Raw genomic sequence first — 22267 nt, 5'->3', positions numbered from 1 at the left:
AGACAGAGAGAGAGAGAGAACTTAAAGAACAATATCCTGTGAAGCTTAAAAGCCTTAAAATTGATAGCTAAAATGGTATAAATTCAGAAATATATCTTGAAGATGCTTCTGTTTATGGATAGGAAGACTCAATTCTTTCCAAGACATCTGTTGTTTGCAATTTGATCTATAGACTCAGTGCAATCTCAGCCAAAACCCCAAGTTATTTTGTGGATATTGACGCCCTGACTCTAAACTCTATGGACAAAAGACTCAGAATAGCCAAGACAATATTGAAGGACAAGAATAAGGTAGTGGGCTGACATTACCTGACTTCAAGACATACCTAAAAGTACAATAATCAAAAGAGTGTGGTATTGGTGAAAAAACCAGATCAATGGAACAGAATAGAGAACCCAGAAATAGGCCCACATAAACATAATTAACTGATCTTTGACAAGGGAGCAAAGGCAATACAGTAGATAAAAGATACTCTTTTCACCAACTTATGCTGGAATAATTGGACATTCATGTGCAAAAAAAAAAAAAAATCTAAACACAGTCTTTACACCCTTCATGAAATTTAACTCAGAATACATCACGGACCTAAATGGAAAACCAAACTCCTGAAAGATAACATAGGAGAAAACCTGAGTGACCTTGGTGTGGTGATGCCGCTTTTAGAAAAAGTGTTTGAAGGCACGATCCATGAGCAAAATCATTGATAAGCTGGATTCGTTAAAATGAAAAACTTCTCTCTGCAAAGATGATGTCAGGAGAACGAGAGGACAAGCCACAGACCAGGAGAAAATATTTTGAAAATGTACATCTGAGAGAGGATTACTATCCAAAATATATAAAGAACTCTTGAAAGTCAACAATAAGAAACACAAGCAACCTGATTTCAAAAAGGGGCCAAGGCCGTATACACCTCACTGAAGAAGATCCACGGATGGCAGATAACCATGTGGGAAGACGCTCCGCATCTTATGTCATAAGGAAGATGAAAATGCAAGCAATAAGATACTATTGCACACCTCTTGGAATGGCCACAGTCCAGGACATTGACACCACCAAATGCTGACAAGAACATGGAACGGTAAGAACTCTCATGCAGAATGATGTGGCCACTTTGGACGGCTGCACGGTGACTATAGTCAATGGCACTGTATTGTGTACTCAAAAGTTGCTAGAAGAATAGAGCTTTAATATTTTCACAACAACAACGTCAACAAAAAGATAATTATGTGAGGTGAGGGGCATATTAACTAACTTCACTGTGGTAAACATTTCACAATGTAGAAGAGCGTCACATCACCACATTGTACACCTTAACCTTACGCTGTGCTGTAGGTCATACGGGTCTGAATAAGCTGGAAAAAATTTCTCTTAGAAGACCTTTAAAGCACATTTGATAGTTACAAGTGATGGGGGATGGGGGGAAGACTTTTCTTCATTACTGTCTTTGAGCAATTTGATTTTCATATGTGTTGATATGATCTTTATATATGTGCTTGAGTTTATGGAATTTCTTGAATATGTCTATGCATTTTATTAAATTTGGAAAATGTTTGTCATTTTTTTTTAAGTATCTGTCCCCACCCGTTTCTCAGGGACTCCACTTACAAGTACATCAAGCCACTTGAAGTTGTCCTGGAGCTTGCTGATTAGTACTCATTATAGTCCTGTGGTGAGCTCACGGAAATGCGCGGGGGGGGGGGGCGGCCTTTGAGAGAGGAAGTTTGGTTAGCGGGGTATGTCCGGGTCCTTGATCATTCCTGAGTTTTCAGACGGTCATCTTTATGATTAGGTTATCTATGTATATTGAGTGGCACCGTGGAAATTGGGCTTCTACCCTCTGATAGAGACTGGGCAATAAATAGAGTGCTATCTCCTTTGTGGTTGCATTTCAAAGAGATGGTTCCCACGTCCTAGAGAAAGACATCCTGGATTATGAAGCTGCAAAAAAAAAAAAAAAAAGAAAAAAGAAAAAAAAAAAAGAAAAGAAAAGAGAAAAGAAAAGAAAGAAAAGAAAAGGAAAAGAAAACAAAGAAAAAAGGAAAAGAAAAGGCTGGGAGAAGATTTATACCTCAAAGAGGTAGAGAAAAAATTTACAATTACAGGCTGTTGTTTTCAAAAGAAACACTAAGAAAGTGAAAGTAAAGAGTATGTAGTCACAAATAAAGGTGTCTAAAGTTTAATCAAGCTGAGGGGAACATTAAAGTCCTCTTGGTCATTTTTAATTCTATCATCTTTATTATTTCTGGACATGTTGTTTCAATTGATTGACTTCCCTCCTCATTATGGGTCATGTGTACCTATTTTTTAAGACATGTAAGTTTTGATTGGACTCCTGTCATGAAGAATTTTACCTCATTGGGTGGGTGCTAAATATTTTCATATTTTAAAAAATATATTTTTGAGCTTTGTTCTGTGGCCTAGTTCCATTACTTGGAGACATGTTGATCTTTTTTGTCTTGAAGTTTCTAAGCCTGTTTAAATGAGACCAGAGTAGCATTTAGTCTATGGTTATTTTTTCTACTGAATCCAGAGGCAAAGCCAATCTGAATACTTTACCTAATGGGCCATGAATTGTAAGGTTTTATTGTGGCAGTTGGGAACAGGGATTATTATTACTGGACTTATTTCAGTCACAGAGATAGTTTCTTTTAATCCTTTTGGGGGTAAGTTCCTCAAAATGATGCTCTGGTCACCACTCCGGTGAGGACTCTTTAGGCCTCTAGGGTTCCCCCTCTGCTCAGTACCCTTCTGGAACTCTTGCCAAACTATGACTCAGCCCTTTCACTGGGAGATCCGCCTCCACTCATGGAGACCCCCTTGCTTTTCCTTCCTAATCTATGAATTGAAAATTCCCCCAGGCGGTAAGTGGGCAATTTTAGGGCTTTATTGATTTGTTTTCCATTTCTCAGGAATTGCCTGATAATCTGTGTTTTTACAACAATTTCTCTATTTTTCTTGCTCTTTTAGTGGTTTCGGGTTGGCAGATTTCGCTTCTGCTACCCCATCTTGATCAACGGTCATGGTTGTTTTGACCATATATTAGAAGTATGATTTTCTATCCTGTTTCTCCTAGGATATGACTTTTGAAAAAAGCAGTTAATTTTTATTTAGAATATGTTTTACATATGTTTTGTGAATGTTTTGGTTAGTCATAATAGCTTGTTTTAAAAATAATTATCTTATATTTTTATTGAATATATTTTCTTCTTTTCTGGATTAAAAAACAAAAGTTATTACCTTCTTTTAAATCACATTTTTTTTTACATAATTTCTAAGCTGTTAATCATTCTTCCTTTTGCTAATTTATCAGTCTCTAGATTCTCACTTTCATATCATATTCACACTGGAAAGTTACTTCGAATAAAATCTAGCTTATCTTACTCCTTTTATGAAAAGTAAAGTAATTTGGGGCCTAAAAGTCTGATTGTCCAAGGTCAGAAACGAGCTTTTGTAGGACAGGATCTAGAAAACAGCTTTCCTGTTGTTCTCCTAGCATCCTTTTGACCATTCTGCTGTTATTCTTTTATAAAAATGCTAGAAATTTTATTTGGAGCCTGTGACTAATAAATACAATTTTTATTGTTGTGATTTAGTATCTGAAGTTGTTAGAAATGGATAAATCAAAAGTTAAGGGGGAATAAAGGCAGTATCTCTACAATAAACATGGAATAAAGGAAAGTGATTGATTCCCCTGTTCATCAATCGTTGTACAAAGTAACTTCTTTCTACTGATAAAAGAAGTCTGTATAAACCTCTCTCGACAGATATCCACAGAAAGAACTGCACACCACTGTATTCCCTTATTAGATGTTTTACATAAAATATATACTAGTTAACTTCTTAATGAAATACAAATCAGATTTCTCAGATGAACCTTATCCACAAGTCATGATTAATCCTCTGTTGAACAGTGTGATATTCTTTTATAACCTTGTGGATAAATCTGTTAAGAATCATAAATTATTCTTTGGGACTCTAATTGGCTTTCCTCTGGCCTTTGAGTGACTCTGTGGACAGAGATCAGCTATGAGCTAAAAGGCATAAACTTGGATTATTGAAACAAGTACCGAGCCTGTATTTTAATGCAATTGGGAGAGCCAGGGTGTTACAGAATTGTGGTATTCAAAATGACCTTTCGAATAATTTTCAATGGACGCGATAGAAATGTGTTATTTTTCATACTCTTGATTTATAGTCTTTTTATGTGATTTTACGCTTGGATGAGCTGCCACTCATAATTCATCCACACCCCCACAACCACATATCGAAGAAAAAAGTCACCTCCTATAACATGTATATTGCATGGCTTCTATATGAAAGTCTAATAATGTCTTTAATAAAGACAGGTTCTGGACCTGAATTACTAACAGCGAAAAGACTATGGATTAATAGAATCTACACTTTAAGATAAGCTGGAGTTGGGCAACTTTCCAAGTATGTTCATGCACAGGTATAAGAGATCGATTTTACAAGCAGGGGAACTTTTTACTATAGAAAATCTCAACTATCTACAAAAACAAAAATAATACTATCACAACTCCCAATTTTTCCATCAGCTATATTTAGTAATGATTGTCTCTTGACTAATCCATTTTACTCATATCAAATCCATCCATATTATCACTTTGTATTATTCTATCTGGAAGTATTCTGTATGTATCTCAAAACATAAGGACTCTTGTTAAACATAGCAATACAATTTTGAAATGTAAAAAATTAACAATTTTCTGATATCAAATATTTGGTGTTCAAATTTCTAGTTTACCAGTAAACATCAACATTATTTTCATAGTTTACTTACTTGAATCAATATCAAATAAAGCTTAGCCATTTTAATTGAATGTCATTTTTTTTTAAGGTTTACTTTTATTTATTTTGAGAGAGAGATGGAGAGCAAGCAGGGGAGGGGCAGAGAGAGAGGGAGACAGAATCCCAAGCAGGCTCCACGCTGTCAGCACAGAGCCTGATGTGGGGCTCGAACTCACGAACCATGAGATCATGACCTGAGCTGAAACCAAGTGTCGGATGCTTAACTGACTGAGCCACTCAGGTGACCCCTAATTGAATGTCTTTTTAAGTGCATTTTAATATATAGGGTTTTTTTTTTCTTTATTCAACTTTTTTCCTTTTTTTCTTCTTATAATTTATTAAAAAAAAAAACAGGTAATTTGTCCCATAGGGTTCTATTCTGGATTTTATGGATTGAATTTATACATTGTATGGTTAAATATGTTATTCTGTCTACTCTATTTTCTATTAAATGTTAATTGGATTAAGAGGTATGATTTGATTCTGTTTCAAGACTGTCTCCTAGATAATGTGTTCTTCCATTAGGAAGCACATGGTATTTGTTTCTGGTGCTGATAGACTGATGCTCATTGCATTAATTAGGAATTCTGAAATTGTGGTATTCTAATTATATTATTTCTGCTTCAGTTATTATTGGGATCATGTAAATAGAAGAACTTCCTCTCATACAATATTTTGTTCATTTAGGGGCAAGTGTGTGGCTCAGTCAGTTGAGCATCTGACTTGGGCTCAGGTCATGATCTCAAGGTTTGTAGGTTCAAGTCCCACGTAGGGCTCTGTGCTGACAGTGCAGATCCTGCTTGGGATTCTCTCTCTCCCTCTCTCTGCTCATCCCCCACTTGTAGTCTCTCTCAAAATAAATAAATAAACTTTAAAAGAAAACACAATATTTTGTTCATTTAGACCGAGTTGGGTTACAAGATGGATTCCTTTTCTTTTCTTTACCAATCTACAAAATAATGAATTGGATCACTAGTATTCCCCAGTGTTAATCAAATTAGTTTTTTTGTTGTTGTTTGTTTGTTTGTTTGTTTGTTTTTAGTCAAGGGGCACCTGGTGGCTCAGTCAGTTAAGTGTCTGACTTCAGCTCAGGTCATGATCTCGCGGTTTGTGAGTTCGAGCCCTGCTTCCGGCTTTGTGCTCACAGCTCGGAGCCTGGAGCCTGCTTCAAAATCTGTGTCTCCCCCTCTCTCTGCCCTTCCCCCACTCACACTCTCCCTTCCTCTCAAAAATAAACAAACATTAAAATTTTTTTAATTAGTTTTTTTGTATTGTTATAAATTTATGAATTTAAACTTCTTAGATTTTTTTTATTGTCTACTGTACTAATTATCCTTAATGATATTCAAAAGGTACCCTAGTTAGAAAGCAAAATGTTTTTTTATATTGGCAATTGAGAACATTTGATGTAATCCTAGTAATATTTCAAGTTTACTTATTCTAATGTATGACAAGATATAGACTCAGTGGTATGATCCTTCTTCAAAGACACCCGGGTTCTTATAATGGGAAATACCTTAAGACCACCATCTGTGCATAGATAAGGACTTTGGTGCAGTGATGGTCACTATTTCAGGCCATTTTAGTGGGAAAAAAATGGAAAATGTAGCACTATGTTAAATCCTTGTCACTCTGCTCTGTCACAGTTTCTGATATCCTTTTTAATATTTATCTTGGATTTTGGGTTTTTTGCATCTTATTTCTTTTTATCTTATCTCTTAAGACATTATCTGCTACATTTATCTGTTCTTATGTTCCTTACAGTTTATTCTGAAATAAATTTCATATTTATTTCATATTATATATAATAATATAAATAATAAATATATAATTATATATAATATATAACATATATTATATATAAATGTTATATATAATAAACATAATATATAATATATGTAATAAATAATTTCATATTATACATAATTTTTATTTAGGTCGCAGTGAAAAATTTGATTATTGTTTTCTTTTTCTCTAGTGGGCATGTATTTTTAGAATGTTCTCATCAGCATACTTACACTGTCTGTAAGAGCATTATTTTGTTCTTCATTCTTTTGTCCTTATAATAACATCACACATGATTCAACTATGATCCTTTCCTGTTGCTCATTCTTTTTTTTTTTTTATTTAAATTTTTTTTTTCAACGTTTATTTATTTTGGGGACAGAGAGAGACAGAGCATGAACGGGGAAGGGGCAGAGAGAGAGGGAGACACAGAATCGGAAACAGGCTCCAGGCTCTGAGCCATCAGCCCAGAGCCTGACGCGGGGCTCGAACTCACGGACCGCGAGATCGTGACCTGGCTGAAGTCGGACGCTTAACCGACTGCGCCACCCAGGCGCCCCATCCTGTTACTCATTCTTACATAGATTTAGGTTTTTTGTACTTAAAATAGAAGAAGCATAGACCAAGAAATGTTTCTGCCTTCATCTAGAGCTCACTACTCAGTGTTTGTAAAGTGCCCTAAATTATGACTTAGTCTTATCCTTTCCATAGTCCCCTGACTCTGTTCCCTAACTGATTTATCGGGATCATTCTCCCTTTATTGCCATGGTTCCTTTTAGTATGGATTCTATTCTCAGCATTTTATACTTTATTGTAGGATGTGTTTTTAAAGGAAGTTGTGTCTCTTTTTGTTTTTGCTTTTATTTTTTATAGTGTACAGAATATAGATTGTTGTACTTCTTTGGACTTTTCAATGGGCCTTTTGCACTTACACACCAATTAGAATGTGTAAACCGCCCCCCTAGTTTCATCTACTGTTTTCACATTGACCTTGCAGGCATACTTGCAGGGAACGTCCGTTGTCAATTTTGGGTTCTCGTGTTCTCAGGGCATGCTGCTTCCATTTAGTTTTCTCAAACAGGTGCTGATATTCTGCAGTTCTTGAAGCTGAGTAGATCGTCTTAGGGCTTACAGGGAAAACTTGTCCTCTAATATTGCAGTGGGCTTCCATAGGTTTTTGATTTTGTTCTTGACATTGCTCTGCCTGTTTCATGGAGAGATTCGCAGACACTGAAAGAGTCATCACCACACTCTGCCATTTTCCCACAATTCCCCATGGAAATAGTTATATGGATTTCACCTCCAAATTCCCAGCTTTCATATGTGGTCTTCAGAAAACCATCTGCCTAAAGACGTACTTTTCAAGCAAGTTCTCTTTTCCCACATTACGCCCCATCCATTTCTCAAATGGGAATCATGCTTACTTCCCAACCCAAGTGTTATTTTAGAACATTTTGTCAGAGTGGGAAAAAATCAAGAGTACTAGAGATATTTTGAAAAATTGGTGTTGAGAAACCCAACTAATCAATGGTTCACAAAATCTTTGGCATTTCAGATGGCTTATATTTTTTCTTCTTCATAAAAATACTGGAATAAGACCTAATAGATTGGTCAGTTTGTAGATAATAAATGATATAAGAACAAATGTGACCTTGTCATTTATTTAGAAAGTATATATTAACTAGAATTTAAATAAAAACTTGAAACAAAAAAAGAAAGACATTAAAAAACCAACACAAACAGTGCGTCTGCTATAATGAAACATCTGCTGCTTCTATTAATGTGTAATCAACTTTCTCAGTGCCTACATTTTAAAGAGAATAAAGAAAACTGATAACTCTTATTTCATTCTATCAATAAGTAATTTCATCCATGGATACACAAACTAATTGAAAAAATGTATCTATCCATCTCATTAAGAGATGCATTTCCCGTAAATGATTAGTTTATATTTAATAATTACTTATCACAATATGTGCTATCTTGTCTTGTTTTTAAGTAACCATGTACCATAGCAATTCTAGAGATAATTCAATCCAAAGAAACATTGTAATGTTTGGAGCCTTACAGTCATAATATATACATACATATTTTATATACATATTTTTATTTCATATTATTGAGCAAAACTTTTTCAAATATAAACATATGTTAAAGAAATAAGAATTCAAGAAATAAAATTAATACAATTTTTGAATAGATGATAGTGAATATCACATTTATGTGGCTTTTCGATATCAGCATTAAGTAAAATGTGAAACAACCATTTTATTTAAAAGTCAGCAGAAATTTCATTTATTGAATATAGATAAATATACTGTTTAGTCCACCATTGATAAAAGTAAAAGATACATCAGTATGAGAGCAAAACAGTTTAAACAGCACTAAGATTATTTAATGTTTTTATTTTGACGTGAAGGACACAATAAAATTTGCTTTAAACATAAACATTTTTTGTGTCTTTACTACCATTCTTTAGGGTTGAGGGAGGGAATCAGGTAAAGTTGAGTTTGAATAGCTTTGGCTACAATTTTTGCAGCTATGATATAAGGCTTGGAATTTTGGAGGCTTCTCCATGCACTTAGAGTTAATTAAAATTAGTTGGAATCTTAACTGTTGTTAGCTATCCCTGGGTCCACTGCATTTAGGTGACCTCCCATTTGGGCATATTTCCTCTTTACTTTCCTCACCTTTCATAAGAATATGGTATGGCTGCCAGAGCCTGCCTAACTGTAAACACTTGGTCTTCCAGTCTGTACTATTTGATATTCAATACTTAGGAGCCCAATTATAAATGTATATGTCAACATGAAAGCAACGGGAAAAGCCATTGAAGTGTGTTGACCAAGGTCAGTTTGGTTAAAAAATAATGACTCAAAAGGCACCTAGGTAGCGCAGTCAGTTAACTGTCCCACTCTTGATATTGGCTCAGGTCATGATCTCACAATGGTGAGCTCGAGCCCCATGTCGGGCTCTGTGCTGAAAGCATGAAGCCTGCTTTGGATTCTTTCTCTCCCTTTCTCTTTGCCTCTCTCTCTCTCTCTCTCTCTCTCTCTCAAAATCAATAAGTAAACAATTTTTAAAAAATAATTCAAACTTCAGTGTGAAGAAGAGATTTGGGGGCATGGCTGATGAGGAAACTATTATGAATCTGTCATGGTAATCCAGAAAGAAATTATCAGGTGTCCTAAGTTTAGTGGGGGATGTGGAGAGTTCATAAATATACAAGTGAAAGAAATTGTGATGCTCTCTTCAAACTTAGTGATTAAGTGAATGTTGGAAATGCTAGAGGATGCTAGGGGGTTAGAGAGGAGAAGTTACAGATTGCTGACCTTATCTGTGGGGTGGCCACCCACCAAAGAAGGCATATCATGAAGAAGAGAAACTTGAGAGGAAAGGACAATGGATTCAATACTGAATATATTGAGCTTGAGGTAGAAATATTTGGTGAGATTTCGGATTTATTAGCGCAGGAAACAAATGCGAATAATCATAGCGAGATGGTGGGTGAAACCGTGGGAGGAAATGGGATCCCCAAGGTCGCTGAATTGAATGAAGCAAAAGAGAGTCTGGAGGACTAGCACTAGGTAAGGCAGACACAGGAAGGGAAACCGCCCCTACGTCAGAATGTCTGGGAAGGGCAAGAGCAGGGAAAAACCTTTCCTGGGGCGCCTGGGTGCCTCAGTCGGTTAAGCGTCCCAACTTCAGCTCAGGTCGTGATCTCATGGTCCGTAGGTTCGAGCGCTATGTCGGGCTCTGTGCTGACAGCTCAGAGCCTGGAGCCTGCTTCAGATTCTGTGTCTCCCTCTCTCTCTGCCCCTCCCCTGCTTACACTCTGTGTGTCTCTCTCAAAAATAAATAAAACATTAAAATAAGGAAAAAAACCCTTTCTTCCCATGAACCAGAGGAAAAGAGTACTTGAACAAAGACATTGGTAACAGTATCAAATTCTGCCAAAGATTCAAGTTAAGGACAGGCTGCATATTGTATATTGGAAAGTGTTGAGAACGGGGGCAGCCAAAGCCAATGGAGGAAATGAGTCAGAGGGGAGCACGTGGAAACCAAACCGTGAGGGCAAGCAGCTCTTGCATGACAGTTGAAGGTAAGAGGAAACAAAGAGCTGGAATGGACAGTTCAAAACCAGAAAAGAGATGGGGCAGGAGGGGAGGTATGGGGTGGTCTTCTACACTTGGTCTCTCATATTTCCCTTTCAAACCTAAATGGAAACTATTAAGCTATTAAATATTGATGCAAGAGAAACTAAGAGATCTTGAAAATCCAGGAGAGGTACAGTTCTTAGAATGAGTTTTCCAAGTACTCCAAAGGTACTAAATCCTGACTACAAATGGAATGTTTAGTTTTTAACTCTAGGAAGGAAGGGTATTTAAGTTCCTTGACAAGAGGAAAGAAGAAAAGATTTGTACAGATGCATGCAAATTTGTAGATTATGTTACAAGAGGTTGAAGATCTTTCCTATGCATAGCTTTTCTATTTCTCCATGAATGAAGCTGCAAGATCGTTTGTTGAGAGTTAGGGGAGAAATGGTGGATTTGGTATTTGAGGAGATTGAATTATGTTGTATTATTAATAATATGGACATAAATATTGAATGCAATATCCCACAAAGGCCAGATATTTGGAATAAGCAATAACTACCTAATTGTTTTAGATTATTCTGAAGGGTAAAATTGTGAGGCAGAATCAAAATAACAGGGTGTGTTAGATTATATTTTTGTGCCCTTTTGAAATGAGATTTTCTTTTCCCACTTGATCTGAATAACTAAGAAAATATTTTTATTTATATGTTACACAATATTCTTGTTTTCCAGAATTATCTTCAAAAAGACATTCCACTCCATGCTAATTTGAATGTACTAGAATAAATATTTACATATAATGTTGCTGATTTTCCAGAAGCAAATTATGGCAGATATTTCTGAAGCCAGAGAGATGACAAGTTGCCTGGTTTAACCTTTCACAAATACTGCAGTATGAAAGGAGGAATTTTAAACAGGAATTTTGGAATTATCTTATGGTGCAGTTTCAGAAAAGGAGTCTTAACAAGAGACTATACTTAAATAAATATTAAATAAAAGGACCTGAACTTAGAAAATGCTTTCTAATGCTGACTCATTCACTTTTTCAGGTACCTTCTATTTCTATCACTTTCAATTTAAGTAATGTGATAGATCACTTGTGGGTGGCATTCATAATTCTTCCAAATAATAATCTTTACCATCTATACATCCACAGCTTTCAACTTTTCAGCTCCTAATTAGATTTTACTTATGCCTCCATTAATCTGAACCTGAAGGTGAATAAGTGGCAAAATTAAGGTGATTTTGAGTTCAGGGTATAATTTTAAAAGGATCATAATAACTCAAGTTTTCATAAGGAGGAGTATAGTTTTATTAATCTGGCCATCAGGCTTTTTTTCTTGTTATATTGTCTTAATTGCCTTCACTGTACAATGTTTTGTTTACTGTTTTCATCTTCAATTTAATTTAATTTAATTTAATTTAATTTAATTTAATTTAATTTAATTTGTTTTTGCTGTTTCGAGCCTGGAGTGTGTAGGAACAGTGAGAAGTCAGAGTGACCAACAGAATACAGGCTAGGAGTAGGAGATGAGGTTTGGAGGTTACAGGACCAGGCAGATGATAAGGACTTTGACTTACACTCTGAATGGATTGGGAAGCCACAGGAAAAATTTGAGCGACAGAGTTACGTGACCTGCATTACTTTTAAAATGGTTTATTTGATTGCTGTTTTGGAAGGGGAACTACAGAGCTACTTGAAGAAGCAAAGATCATGGCAGCTATTAAAATAACTGATGTGAGAGACCATGGTGGTGTTGATCAGGGCAGTAGTGGTGCAGGTCGAGAAGTGGTTGGATTTATTATATATTTTGAAGGCAAAATTGAATTATTTTTATTTTACTTTTTACTTTGGATATGACACATCGGAGAAAGAAAAGAGTTAGAAATAAATCCAATATTTTTGGCCTGATCAAAGGGAAAGATGGAGTTGATCCTTACTGAGATAGCAAAGTCTGGAAGAGACACCTATTTTAGGGAAATTCTTAATTTGTCTTTGCAATGTGTTAAGTTTTGGATACCTACGGAAGTGACAAGTAGGAAGTTGGACACATGGGTCCAAAGTTCAGAGGAGACCTACAGGATAGAACAATTTGGAGATTGTCAGAATTCTGACTAGTATGCAGGGCTATGGGTGCACATCAGCTATCCAAAGGCGTAAATGTGTCAAGACCACAGGTCCAAGAACTGAGCCTTGAGACACTAACTTGTCTCATAAAGTCTTCTAAAGGATAGGATTACTAGACACATTTAAAAAGCTTTCTTTTATTGTTCTTTTTTCTTTGAAATTTTGAAATTGCTGTTCTTGATTTATGAGTGCAGTATAATATTCATTTTCCCCAAAGATAGTGATTATATTTTTAATAACATTTACTTTCATATCTTAAAGTATACCATTTATCTTTTTTTTTTCTGTCAGACATTTTGTTTTATAATCTTAGATATTTTTTTTCATGTTCTTGGTTTCTTCGTATGTCCAGAGATCCTTGATTTTCCATTGTCAATGAAAAATGAAAATGGAATTATTTTAGGTAATTAGTGTGGACTTCCTATACTGTTGTGTATGAAAATTTATTTTCCTGCCTCCTCTCTCCTTTGAGTGGCAAAGTTGATTGGAAGTTCGGTTGACAACGAGAAGGCTTATTGATTGATGTAATTTGCTGAGAATTAATGGTCAAGATTTCAGAAGTTACACTAAGGGCATTCAGTGACCAGAATGAGTTGGATTTTACTTTGGTGAACTTGAACCCAGAAACTGTTGCTTTGATTCAACCCTCGCAATTCATTATTTTCTTTAGCAAAGTGACTTATTTTATTTTTATTTTGGCCAGAGATTAATACCACATTGTTTATTTACACAAATGTGAGGTGAAACGTGCCTAGACAGACTTGTACCGAACTCCGTGGCATTGTGTCCTGTTCCACATTTGCCTTCCGTGGTGTATCCTCCACATTATTAACTCTGAACATGGAGCTTCTCTGTACTCGGCAAATCAGCCCCCTAACTCCACTGTAGTTCGTTTTTAGTATGTGTCTATAAACTTTTTGCCTTTCAGTAAACTATTCCAGTGGCTTCCAGCTTTATAATTATAGATGTAGTACCGGTTTATGATTAAGCACTCTGGTAATGAATTTAGCGAGAACATTCTTAACTTTTGCTTCTTCCATTACTAGCTTTGTGAATTTGGGAAAGTTGCTTAAGCCTAGCAAAAGTATGGTATATTTCTCTTTAAGGATAATAATAATACCTAACACATAGGATTACTCTAGCATTAACTAAGGAAATATATATCAAGTTCAGTTCCTAGAGACTAATACATACTTAATGTTATGAGTAGTGTTATTTTTAATTTTAAATAGGTAGTATAATGTTTGCTTTTATTTTCTAATTTATAGTGGGATTGCACACAAATTATATAATATAAATTCTGAAAACATTTACTACATATTTTAGGGGAAAATGTAAGTTAATAAAACAATGTTATATGTGTATTACACATTTTATAGATTTACCAAATTTTGTGTTTCTGTTGAAAACTATAAGAACAGCTATGGAGAAAATTTACTATGTATTTACAGGATTTTTCTCACCTTCCTGTGTTTCACTTTATAGACTATTTTTTAGAGCGGTTTTAGGTTCACAGCATAATTGAATGGAATGTACGTACATTTGCCATAGGCTCCCTGTGTCCACTTAAGCATACCATCCCCCCATTATCAGTGTCCTCCACCAGGGTGGCACATTTGTTACAAATGATGAACCTATATCGACACATTACTATCACCCAAGTCCATAGTTTACCTTAGGATGTATTCTCGGTGTTGTACATTCTCTGGGTTTAGACAAATGCATAATGATATGTGTCTACCAGGGTCATACTAAATAGTTTCATTGCCCTAAAAATCTCTGTGCTCCACCTGTTCATCCCTTCCTACCCACAACCCTGAAAACCACTCATTTTACACTGTCTCCATACTTTTTCCTTTTTTAGACTGTCACATAATTAGAATTGTACAGTAAGTAACCTTTTCAGATTGGCTTCTTTCACTCCGTAATATGCGTTTAAGTTTCCGCCATGCCTTCTCATGGCTTGAGTGCTCATTTCATTTTAGTGCTGAATAATCTTACATTATCTGAATATGCCACTCTTTACCCTGTTTTTCTGTAGGAGTTCCATATTGCATTTTATTGGCATCGTTTATAAATATGTCTTTCCTAATTCGAGCGTTATATAGATGTATTTTTTCCATCACCCAAGTTTGTCTCTGTTGTAATCTATGTACTCTTTAGACTTCTTAGAAAATAGACATTAAGTAGAGTCACAAAGGGTACTGTGTTACAAATATCCAAGACTGTTAAATCAGTGTTAATTGGATTCATTTAGAATCCAGTTGGTCAATTATCAGGAGTATGTGAGGTAACCAAGTTTTGCCCAATTTTCAAATGATTAGTTTAGATTGCTAAAGCTTTGCTGATTTGGTTTTGAAAAACTTAGAATTTTTCAAGTAAGGAAATAAATGATTTGACTACATTAATTATCACAGCAACGGTAAAACCTGCCAGAATCCACATAGAAAACAAACAAACAAAAACTAAACTAAAAGTAAAATGAAGGACTAATGTGGATTATCCTGGAGCCAGCCTTTGGAGCCTCATGTGATTATAATTCTAACTTCTGGTTTTGTTTTTGTTTTTCAGTTTAACATTATTCCTGGTCAACATGAAAATGAAATGAAAGAAATATCGGGAGATATAAAAGAAGAATCAAAATCTCAAACCGGCAAGGATAGAGTGATCTACGAGTTAAGAGCTGAGGTAAGGTATTGGATAAGGATTATAATACCAAAATATACCTGATTTTATTAGGTGATATACTATTTTAAGAAGTATAATTGGGGCATCTTTGGTTACTTTATGAAGAATAATGCTGCCAAAAATAAAAAAGAATATAATCAGTTTGTATGTGGTTTAAAAATGCTGCGGGAGGGCACCTGGGTGGCTCAGTCGGTTAAGCGGCCGACTTCGGCCCGGGTCATGATCTCGCGGTCTGTGAGTTCGAGCCCCGCGTTGGGCTCTGTGCTGACAGCTCAGAGCCTGGAGCCTGTTTCAGATTCTTTGTCTCCCTCTCTCTGACCCTCCCCCATTCATGCTTTGTCTCTCTCTGTCTCAAAAATAAATAAACGCTAAAAAAAAAAAAAAATGCTGTGGGATGATACTGGCTCATCGCTAGATTGGAATTACCTGACTTTTATAAAGACAGAATATTTGGTTAAAAAACATTTCTAGGCCATACGATTCTAACTGTGAGTAAATACTTATTAAAAGTTCAGTCGGCTGCTGGGTCTAATGGGTTTAAGTTATCATCAGGACCGGCGACACACAAAATGTGTTGCATGTAGTGGAATTGACGTAGCCTTTGGCAGCTAGCAACGTGCGAGACAGTCAGGTGACCTCGCTTTCGGTAGTTCCTTCATTTCTTCGGTGTGCCAAGGGAAATGGTGGAAACGTTTATTTTCAACACTTCAACCGCGACCAACACCAAAAGACTTTTTACAGATTGTAAACTCTGTTTTTTCTATGTCATGTTAACAAAGGAGGAATTGTTTAGGGGACTGAATATTTTCACTGCATAGAAAATTGCGTTAGTGCACTAAAAGTGAGGAATCATAAATTATTTATTTTGTATCATAATTCTGGAAGAATGTCTTGGATGACTAAGTGTAGGGACAATTCAGGAAAAGTAGGCTGGGAAGAAGATTTGTGTTTGATGGCTTCTTCTTTATAAAACTCACACCCCAGTATATTTTCCATCAGATGAACAGATAGCAGAAAATGAATAAATCATAGATTTTGGAGCTGGAAGCGGCTCCATCACTGATCACTTTATTCTGGACAACTCCTTCTGCCTCTCCAGGTCTCAGTTTACAGAGTAAAATAATGGAAATAAGAAGAATGAAGGTAATCATACAGGATTTTTGAAAAGATCACACACTGCAAAGGAAAACTTGTTGGAGGCAGTGTGCCTTAACTTGGGGAGTTACCACTAAGTCGTTCAGGAGAAATAGCTCTTCCTGCTTGCATCAGTGCTGTCCCTTCCCACCTCTGCCCCGAGTCAGAAAGGGGTGTTGGGAAAGGCGAAGACAAATGGAGAGATCCATGATGAGAAAGGCTGATGTGTTGAGAACAATTCTTCCTACCAGCTAGGTCCAAGGGGAAACATGGTGGTTTGCATGATGGCTGTTTTCTAAGAGGAATCAAACCATCAGGAGAAACACTACTTTCTTGGCTTTGAGATCTGAGAAGCATCTTAGATTAAGCTTTTGGACAACATGTATAAAAGCTTACTTAGCAGTTAGAGACAAAAACAGAAAAAGACACGTCTGGCTGTTTATTGTAAATCTCCTCAAAGGTTGAGGGCATGATCTTATATCATCATTTTCAGATGCACTGGGAGCCATTGCAATATAGGATCTCTGATACACAGCTTTTTTAGTTTGACTTAGCGAAAAGTTCTGAGACTCATTTATTAGCCATGTGACCTATTGTGACCATGTGACCTGTCAGCTCTTTCATATCTATACAACCCAAATGTGATACAGACTTTTTACCCAGCTGAAGGTAATCTTCCACAAGACATTCAAGTACTATGATAAATGATGTTATGATTTAAAACTTCGTGGTAAAGCACTGCAAGCTGAAAGCAAAGACATGAATTGGCTATGTCTTTTACTCTGTGCACTTGAGTGGTATATACAATTCAATTAAATACGGAAAGAAAGCTTTGTTCAGAAAAAAAACATACAGGGGTGCCTGGTGGCTCAGCTGGTTAAGTGCCACTCTTGGTTCTGGGTCAGGTCATACCTCACGGTTCATGGAATGGAACCCTGCTTCTGGCTCATGCTGGTGGTACGGAGCCAGATTCTCTCTGTCCCTCTCTCTGCCCCTCCCCTGCTTGCACACGCTCTCTCTTTTTCTCTCTTTCTCAAAAATAAATTTTAAAGACTTAAAAAAAAAGAAAGCAAATATTGATACAGATTCTTAATAGAAACGATCAGCTTCCGTGTGTGTATGTTTATGTGTGGATGCGGATGTGTGCGTTATGTATGTGAGTATATATGTGTTCATTTAAGCCTTAAATTAGGATAGAAGCTACTTTCTTTCCTTAGAAGACTGATAACCACACTTTGTTGGCATCATTTTACGTTTTACACTGGCTATGTTTAGGTCTTTAAAATCATATCATAGGGGCGCCTGGGTGGCGCAGTCGGTCAAGCGTCCGACTTCAGCCAGGTCACGATCTCGCGGTCCGTGAGTTCGAGCCCCGCGTCGGGCTCTGGGCTGATGGCTCGGAGCCTGGAGCCTGTTTCCGATTCTGTGTCTCCCTCTCTCTCTGCCCCTCCCCCGTTCATGCTCTGTCTCTCTCTGTCCCAAAAATAAATAAAAAATGTTGAAAAAAAATTAAAAAAAAAAAAAAATAAAATAAAATCATATCATAATGTGTAATATGTTTTTTTTTAATTTTTTGTTTAACATTTATTCATTTTTGAGAGTGAGAGACACAGAGCATGAGCGGTGGAGGGAAGGGCATAAAGGCCATTGTATCTCTCCCACAATCTAATTAAAGTATAAATTATTTTTAAAAATCTGGGTGTTTTAGCTATATAATCAATACTGTAGTATGTATGTGCACATATATCTTTGGACATTTAAAAATGGCTTAGGGTAGGGGTGCCTGGGTGGCTCAGTCGGTTGAATGTCCGACTTCGGCTCAGGTCATGATCTGGCAGTTTGTGAGTTTGAGCCCCGCGTCGGGCTCTGTTCTGACAGCTTGGAGACTGCAGCCTGCTTGGGGTTCTGTGTCTCCCTCTTTCTCCCTGTTTCTCCCCCACTTGCCCTCGGTCTCTCTCTCAAAAATAAATAAACATTAAAAAATTAAAAATAAAATAAAATAAAAATGGCTTAGGGTAAATTCCTAGAAATGGTATGGCTTAGTGAAGAGAATGTTTATTTTTTAAATATTTTATACACATTGCCAAGTTGTCCTTTAGAAAAAATTATATCAATTCACATTCTCACTCACCTGCAGAGTATAAAGTGTGCTCATTTCATTATTCTATAGCCAACAGTATATATTGTTATTTTTAATTTTTCATAACTGATAGGCAAAAAATATCATTTTAATTTGTATTTTTCTTATCTAAACATAAAGTTCTGGTTGTTTGCTCATTTTTGCTGATACAGTATTTATTATAATAGCTACCCTTTACTGATAACTTCAAAAATGTCATATGTATTGTGCTGGACCATTGAAGTATGAGATCTCATTTAATATTTAATATTTTAACCCTCTTTTGATCTATATGTTCTTTTTTAATTTCAATTTTATTAAGTTTTTAAAATTTTAATTCCAGTATAGTTAGCATACTTTTTTAAATGAAATTTTTTGTTTTATGATCTCTATATATCCTTGTCTACTTTTAAAGGAAACAGGCTTAGGTTTGTTTGGTTTAGGTTACAAAATCACCCCAAACATTGTTGAAATAATTTTTTACCTATGTTGTCATTTAGTTCCAGTTTTTCAGAGGTGCACACTCAGATTCAAGCTGTCAGCAAGTTAGGCCACTTACCAAGGCCACATAGCTAATGACTTCTAATCTAGAAACCAAATGCTAGGGGCGCCTGGGTGGCGCAGTCGGTTAAGCGTCCGACTTCAGCCAGGTCACGATCTCGCGGTCCGTGAGTTCGAGCCCCGCGTCGGGCTCTGGGCTGATGGCTCAGAGCCTGGAGCCTGTTTCCAATTCTGTGTCTCCCTCTCTCTCTGCCCCTCCCCCGTTCATGCTCTGTCTCTCTCTGTCCCAAAAATAAATAAACGTTGAAAAAAAAAAAAAGAAACCAAATGCTAGCGGTTGGTATTCTGCATTGCGGACCTGGTCTGTCACCTGTGAGTTTACTGGAGAAACCTAACAGATTTTCAAACAATATTGTTCGAATTGGGGGAAAATATAGTATTTTCATATCAAACATCACAATTTTTTTAATATTGATGACCCCCATTGATGATGGACAACTTTTAACACTGTTACTAACAGACTCACCAATTTGATAATAGTATTGCTTTCACTTGACCAGGGTGTTCTAGTTATTTGTTGAACTGCCCAATTTTTTCAGAAGTAAGCTTCTCATTGTAGAAATTTGGTCAAAGAAGCTCAAAATGGAGTGTTGACAAAAAGGCCCCAGAGTATTTATGTAATTGGCTCTTCCGGCCAATGTGTAAGGAGGTGAATTCTCTGAGCACAAAGTGACTGGATAAATCAGTCGTTCTCAATAAATGCATATGCATAACAAATACATTTAATTTTTTCTTCATATTTAAGATCAAGGCCCCTCAAACTGGAAATGAAAAAAATATGTTTTAACTTTACTTATTTATTATTTTGAGAGAGAACGAGAGAGAAAGAGAGAGAGAGAGAGAGAGAGATTGAGAGATTGAGAATGCATGTGCATGGAGGAAAGGGGCAGAGGGAGAGGGACAGAGAATCCCAAGCAGGCTCCACACACACAGGGCTCGATCTCATGAACGTTGAGATCATGACCTGAAACAAAATCAAGAATCTGATGCTAAACTGACAGAGCTACCCAGGTGCCCCAATTAAAATTTTGCTTAGAATGGAAATTAACTAGCATTTTGAGTCAAGAAGTCACTGTTTCTTTCTACAATCCGGTTGCTGCTTGAAAGCAAACTCATAATCAGGAAACACTCCTTTTACAATTATTTTTAGGCCAACATTTTTTTGGGATGCACGTTCATCCAAGGGAAAATAGCTGTTTTATATTATATTATTCTAAAAAATATATATCACCAACATTTCAGTTTCAAATTTGTAGGAATTTTGATACGTTATTTTCTTATTTCTTATTTGTGAATTGTTCTTTTCTCTCCAACCACACATTTACATCCCATTTCTCTTTCACTTTGGAAAGATGAAATAGACATACTTTCCCCTATTTATCCCAATAAATGCAACTAAAAACTCTAACCGTGATACTTAAAGTAAGCACAAGGAGATTCACAAAGTTGAAGGGAAGAGGCATACATACCACCTAGGTAACTAGAACTTACAAAATGATATGGCAGGGGGTTTCCTGGATTTTCTTTCTGCTGCATGTATCCCAGAATTGGAACTTCAGAAGGCAGCAACCTAGACACACCAACAGTACAGATAACAACAAAACTGAAGACGAAAGAGAAACATGCAACCAAAATATTGTCACTCGAGCCAAACGACTAGGGAATGTCAGTTTATCAGGACAGAATGTTTTAGATAACCATTTGAATCCAGCCAAATAAATATCACAGAAAAAAAAAAGGGTGCCCCATCTCAGCCCCTGTTAGCAAAGTTGAGTGGGGAGCTTGGACCACCACCCTTGCTAGGCCACAAAAGAGGTACCCGTCCCTCCCTTCTGAAGTGGGAGCAGAGAAGGCTGAACAGGAGCCAGGACTTGTATCTCTGTTAGACAGCGGTGAGGCCCACAGCCCCCAGGGGTGCCGGTGGGAAACATGTCGGGAGCCTGTACTCCCACACCCACCCTCCCCCAGTTAGGGAGGTCTGGTGGGTGGCTGGAACTCTCATTGTCACCCAGCTTTAACCAAGAGCACCCCCGACTAGGTGTCAAAGGAGGTTTAGTGAGGAAACGGAACTTCTCCATTCACCTGGAAGTAATAAGGCAGAGCTGTACCCTTCCCCTGCAGAATGGTGTAACAGGAACCCGGATAAAACAGAATGTTTACGTAAGATCTAGAGTCTCTTCACACAGTACCCAAAATATCCAGGATACAATTGAAAACTATTCATCACGTTAAGACCAAAAATATCTCAAAGTGAACAAAAGAAGATAATCAGTAGATGCCAACACCAAAATGGTGGAGCTTTTTAAATTACTGGTGAGGATTTTAAAATGACTAACGTAAAGGTGCTTAAAGAACAAATTGTGAACGTGCTTGGAACAAATGAGAAAAACAGTGGCAATTCTCAGGAAAGAAAATGTCTCAGAGATACAGAAAATACAAAGAAGAAACAAATAGAAAAGTTAGAATGAAAAACAATAACTATTTTTTTTAAAAAATATGAATGGAAGGGACAGAGGAAGGAATCAATGACCTTGAAGACAGAACATTAGAAATTATTCAATCCAGAAAAAAAAATAGAGCCTTTGCTAACGGGTTGAGATGGGTTGAGGTCGTAACAAAAGATCGCATTCTTCCGCCTTTGGAAGCCAGTATAAGAGAAGAAGTAAGTGTGGGGCTGAAGAGAACTCAAATAAATAATGGGCAAAAATTTTCCAGATCTTAGGATAAGAGTCGAATCTATAGTTTAAAAGCATCGTAATCCCCAAACAGCATAAACTCAAGAATACCCACATCAAGAAACATCAGTCGAATTTATGGAAGATTAGGAAAAAGTAATCTTCATAGCACCTAGAAGGAAATTACACCTGACCTACAGGGGGAAAAAAAAGATAACCTGGGTGACAGTAAATATCTCATCAGAAACCACAAAAGCCAGAAGGAAGTGGC

General features: G+C 36.5%; 1 protein-coding gene across 1 annotated transcript in view; it reads left to right on the top strand.

Moving 5' to 3' along the window:
• CCDC102B (coiled-coil domain containing 102B) overlaps positions 1-22267 on the top strand; it is a 195062-nt gene that overhangs the window by 137159 nt on the left and 35636 nt on the right. The window contains 1 exon segment of the mRNA XM_040478595.1: positions 15391-15507. Within this exon segment, the coding sequence (XP_040334529.1) occupies positions 15391-15507 (117 nt within the window).

This window comes from Herpailurus yagouaroundi, unplaced genomic scaffold (genome assembly GCF_014898765.1).
Source record: "Herpailurus yagouaroundi ecotype Mexico unplaced genomic scaffold, PumYag 142, whole genome shotgun sequence".
Classification (NCBI taxonomy): Eukaryota; Metazoa; Chordata; class Mammalia; order Carnivora; family Felidae; genus Herpailurus; species Herpailurus yagouaroundi.
This window is presented reverse-complemented; position numbering and strand designations above follow the sequence as displayed.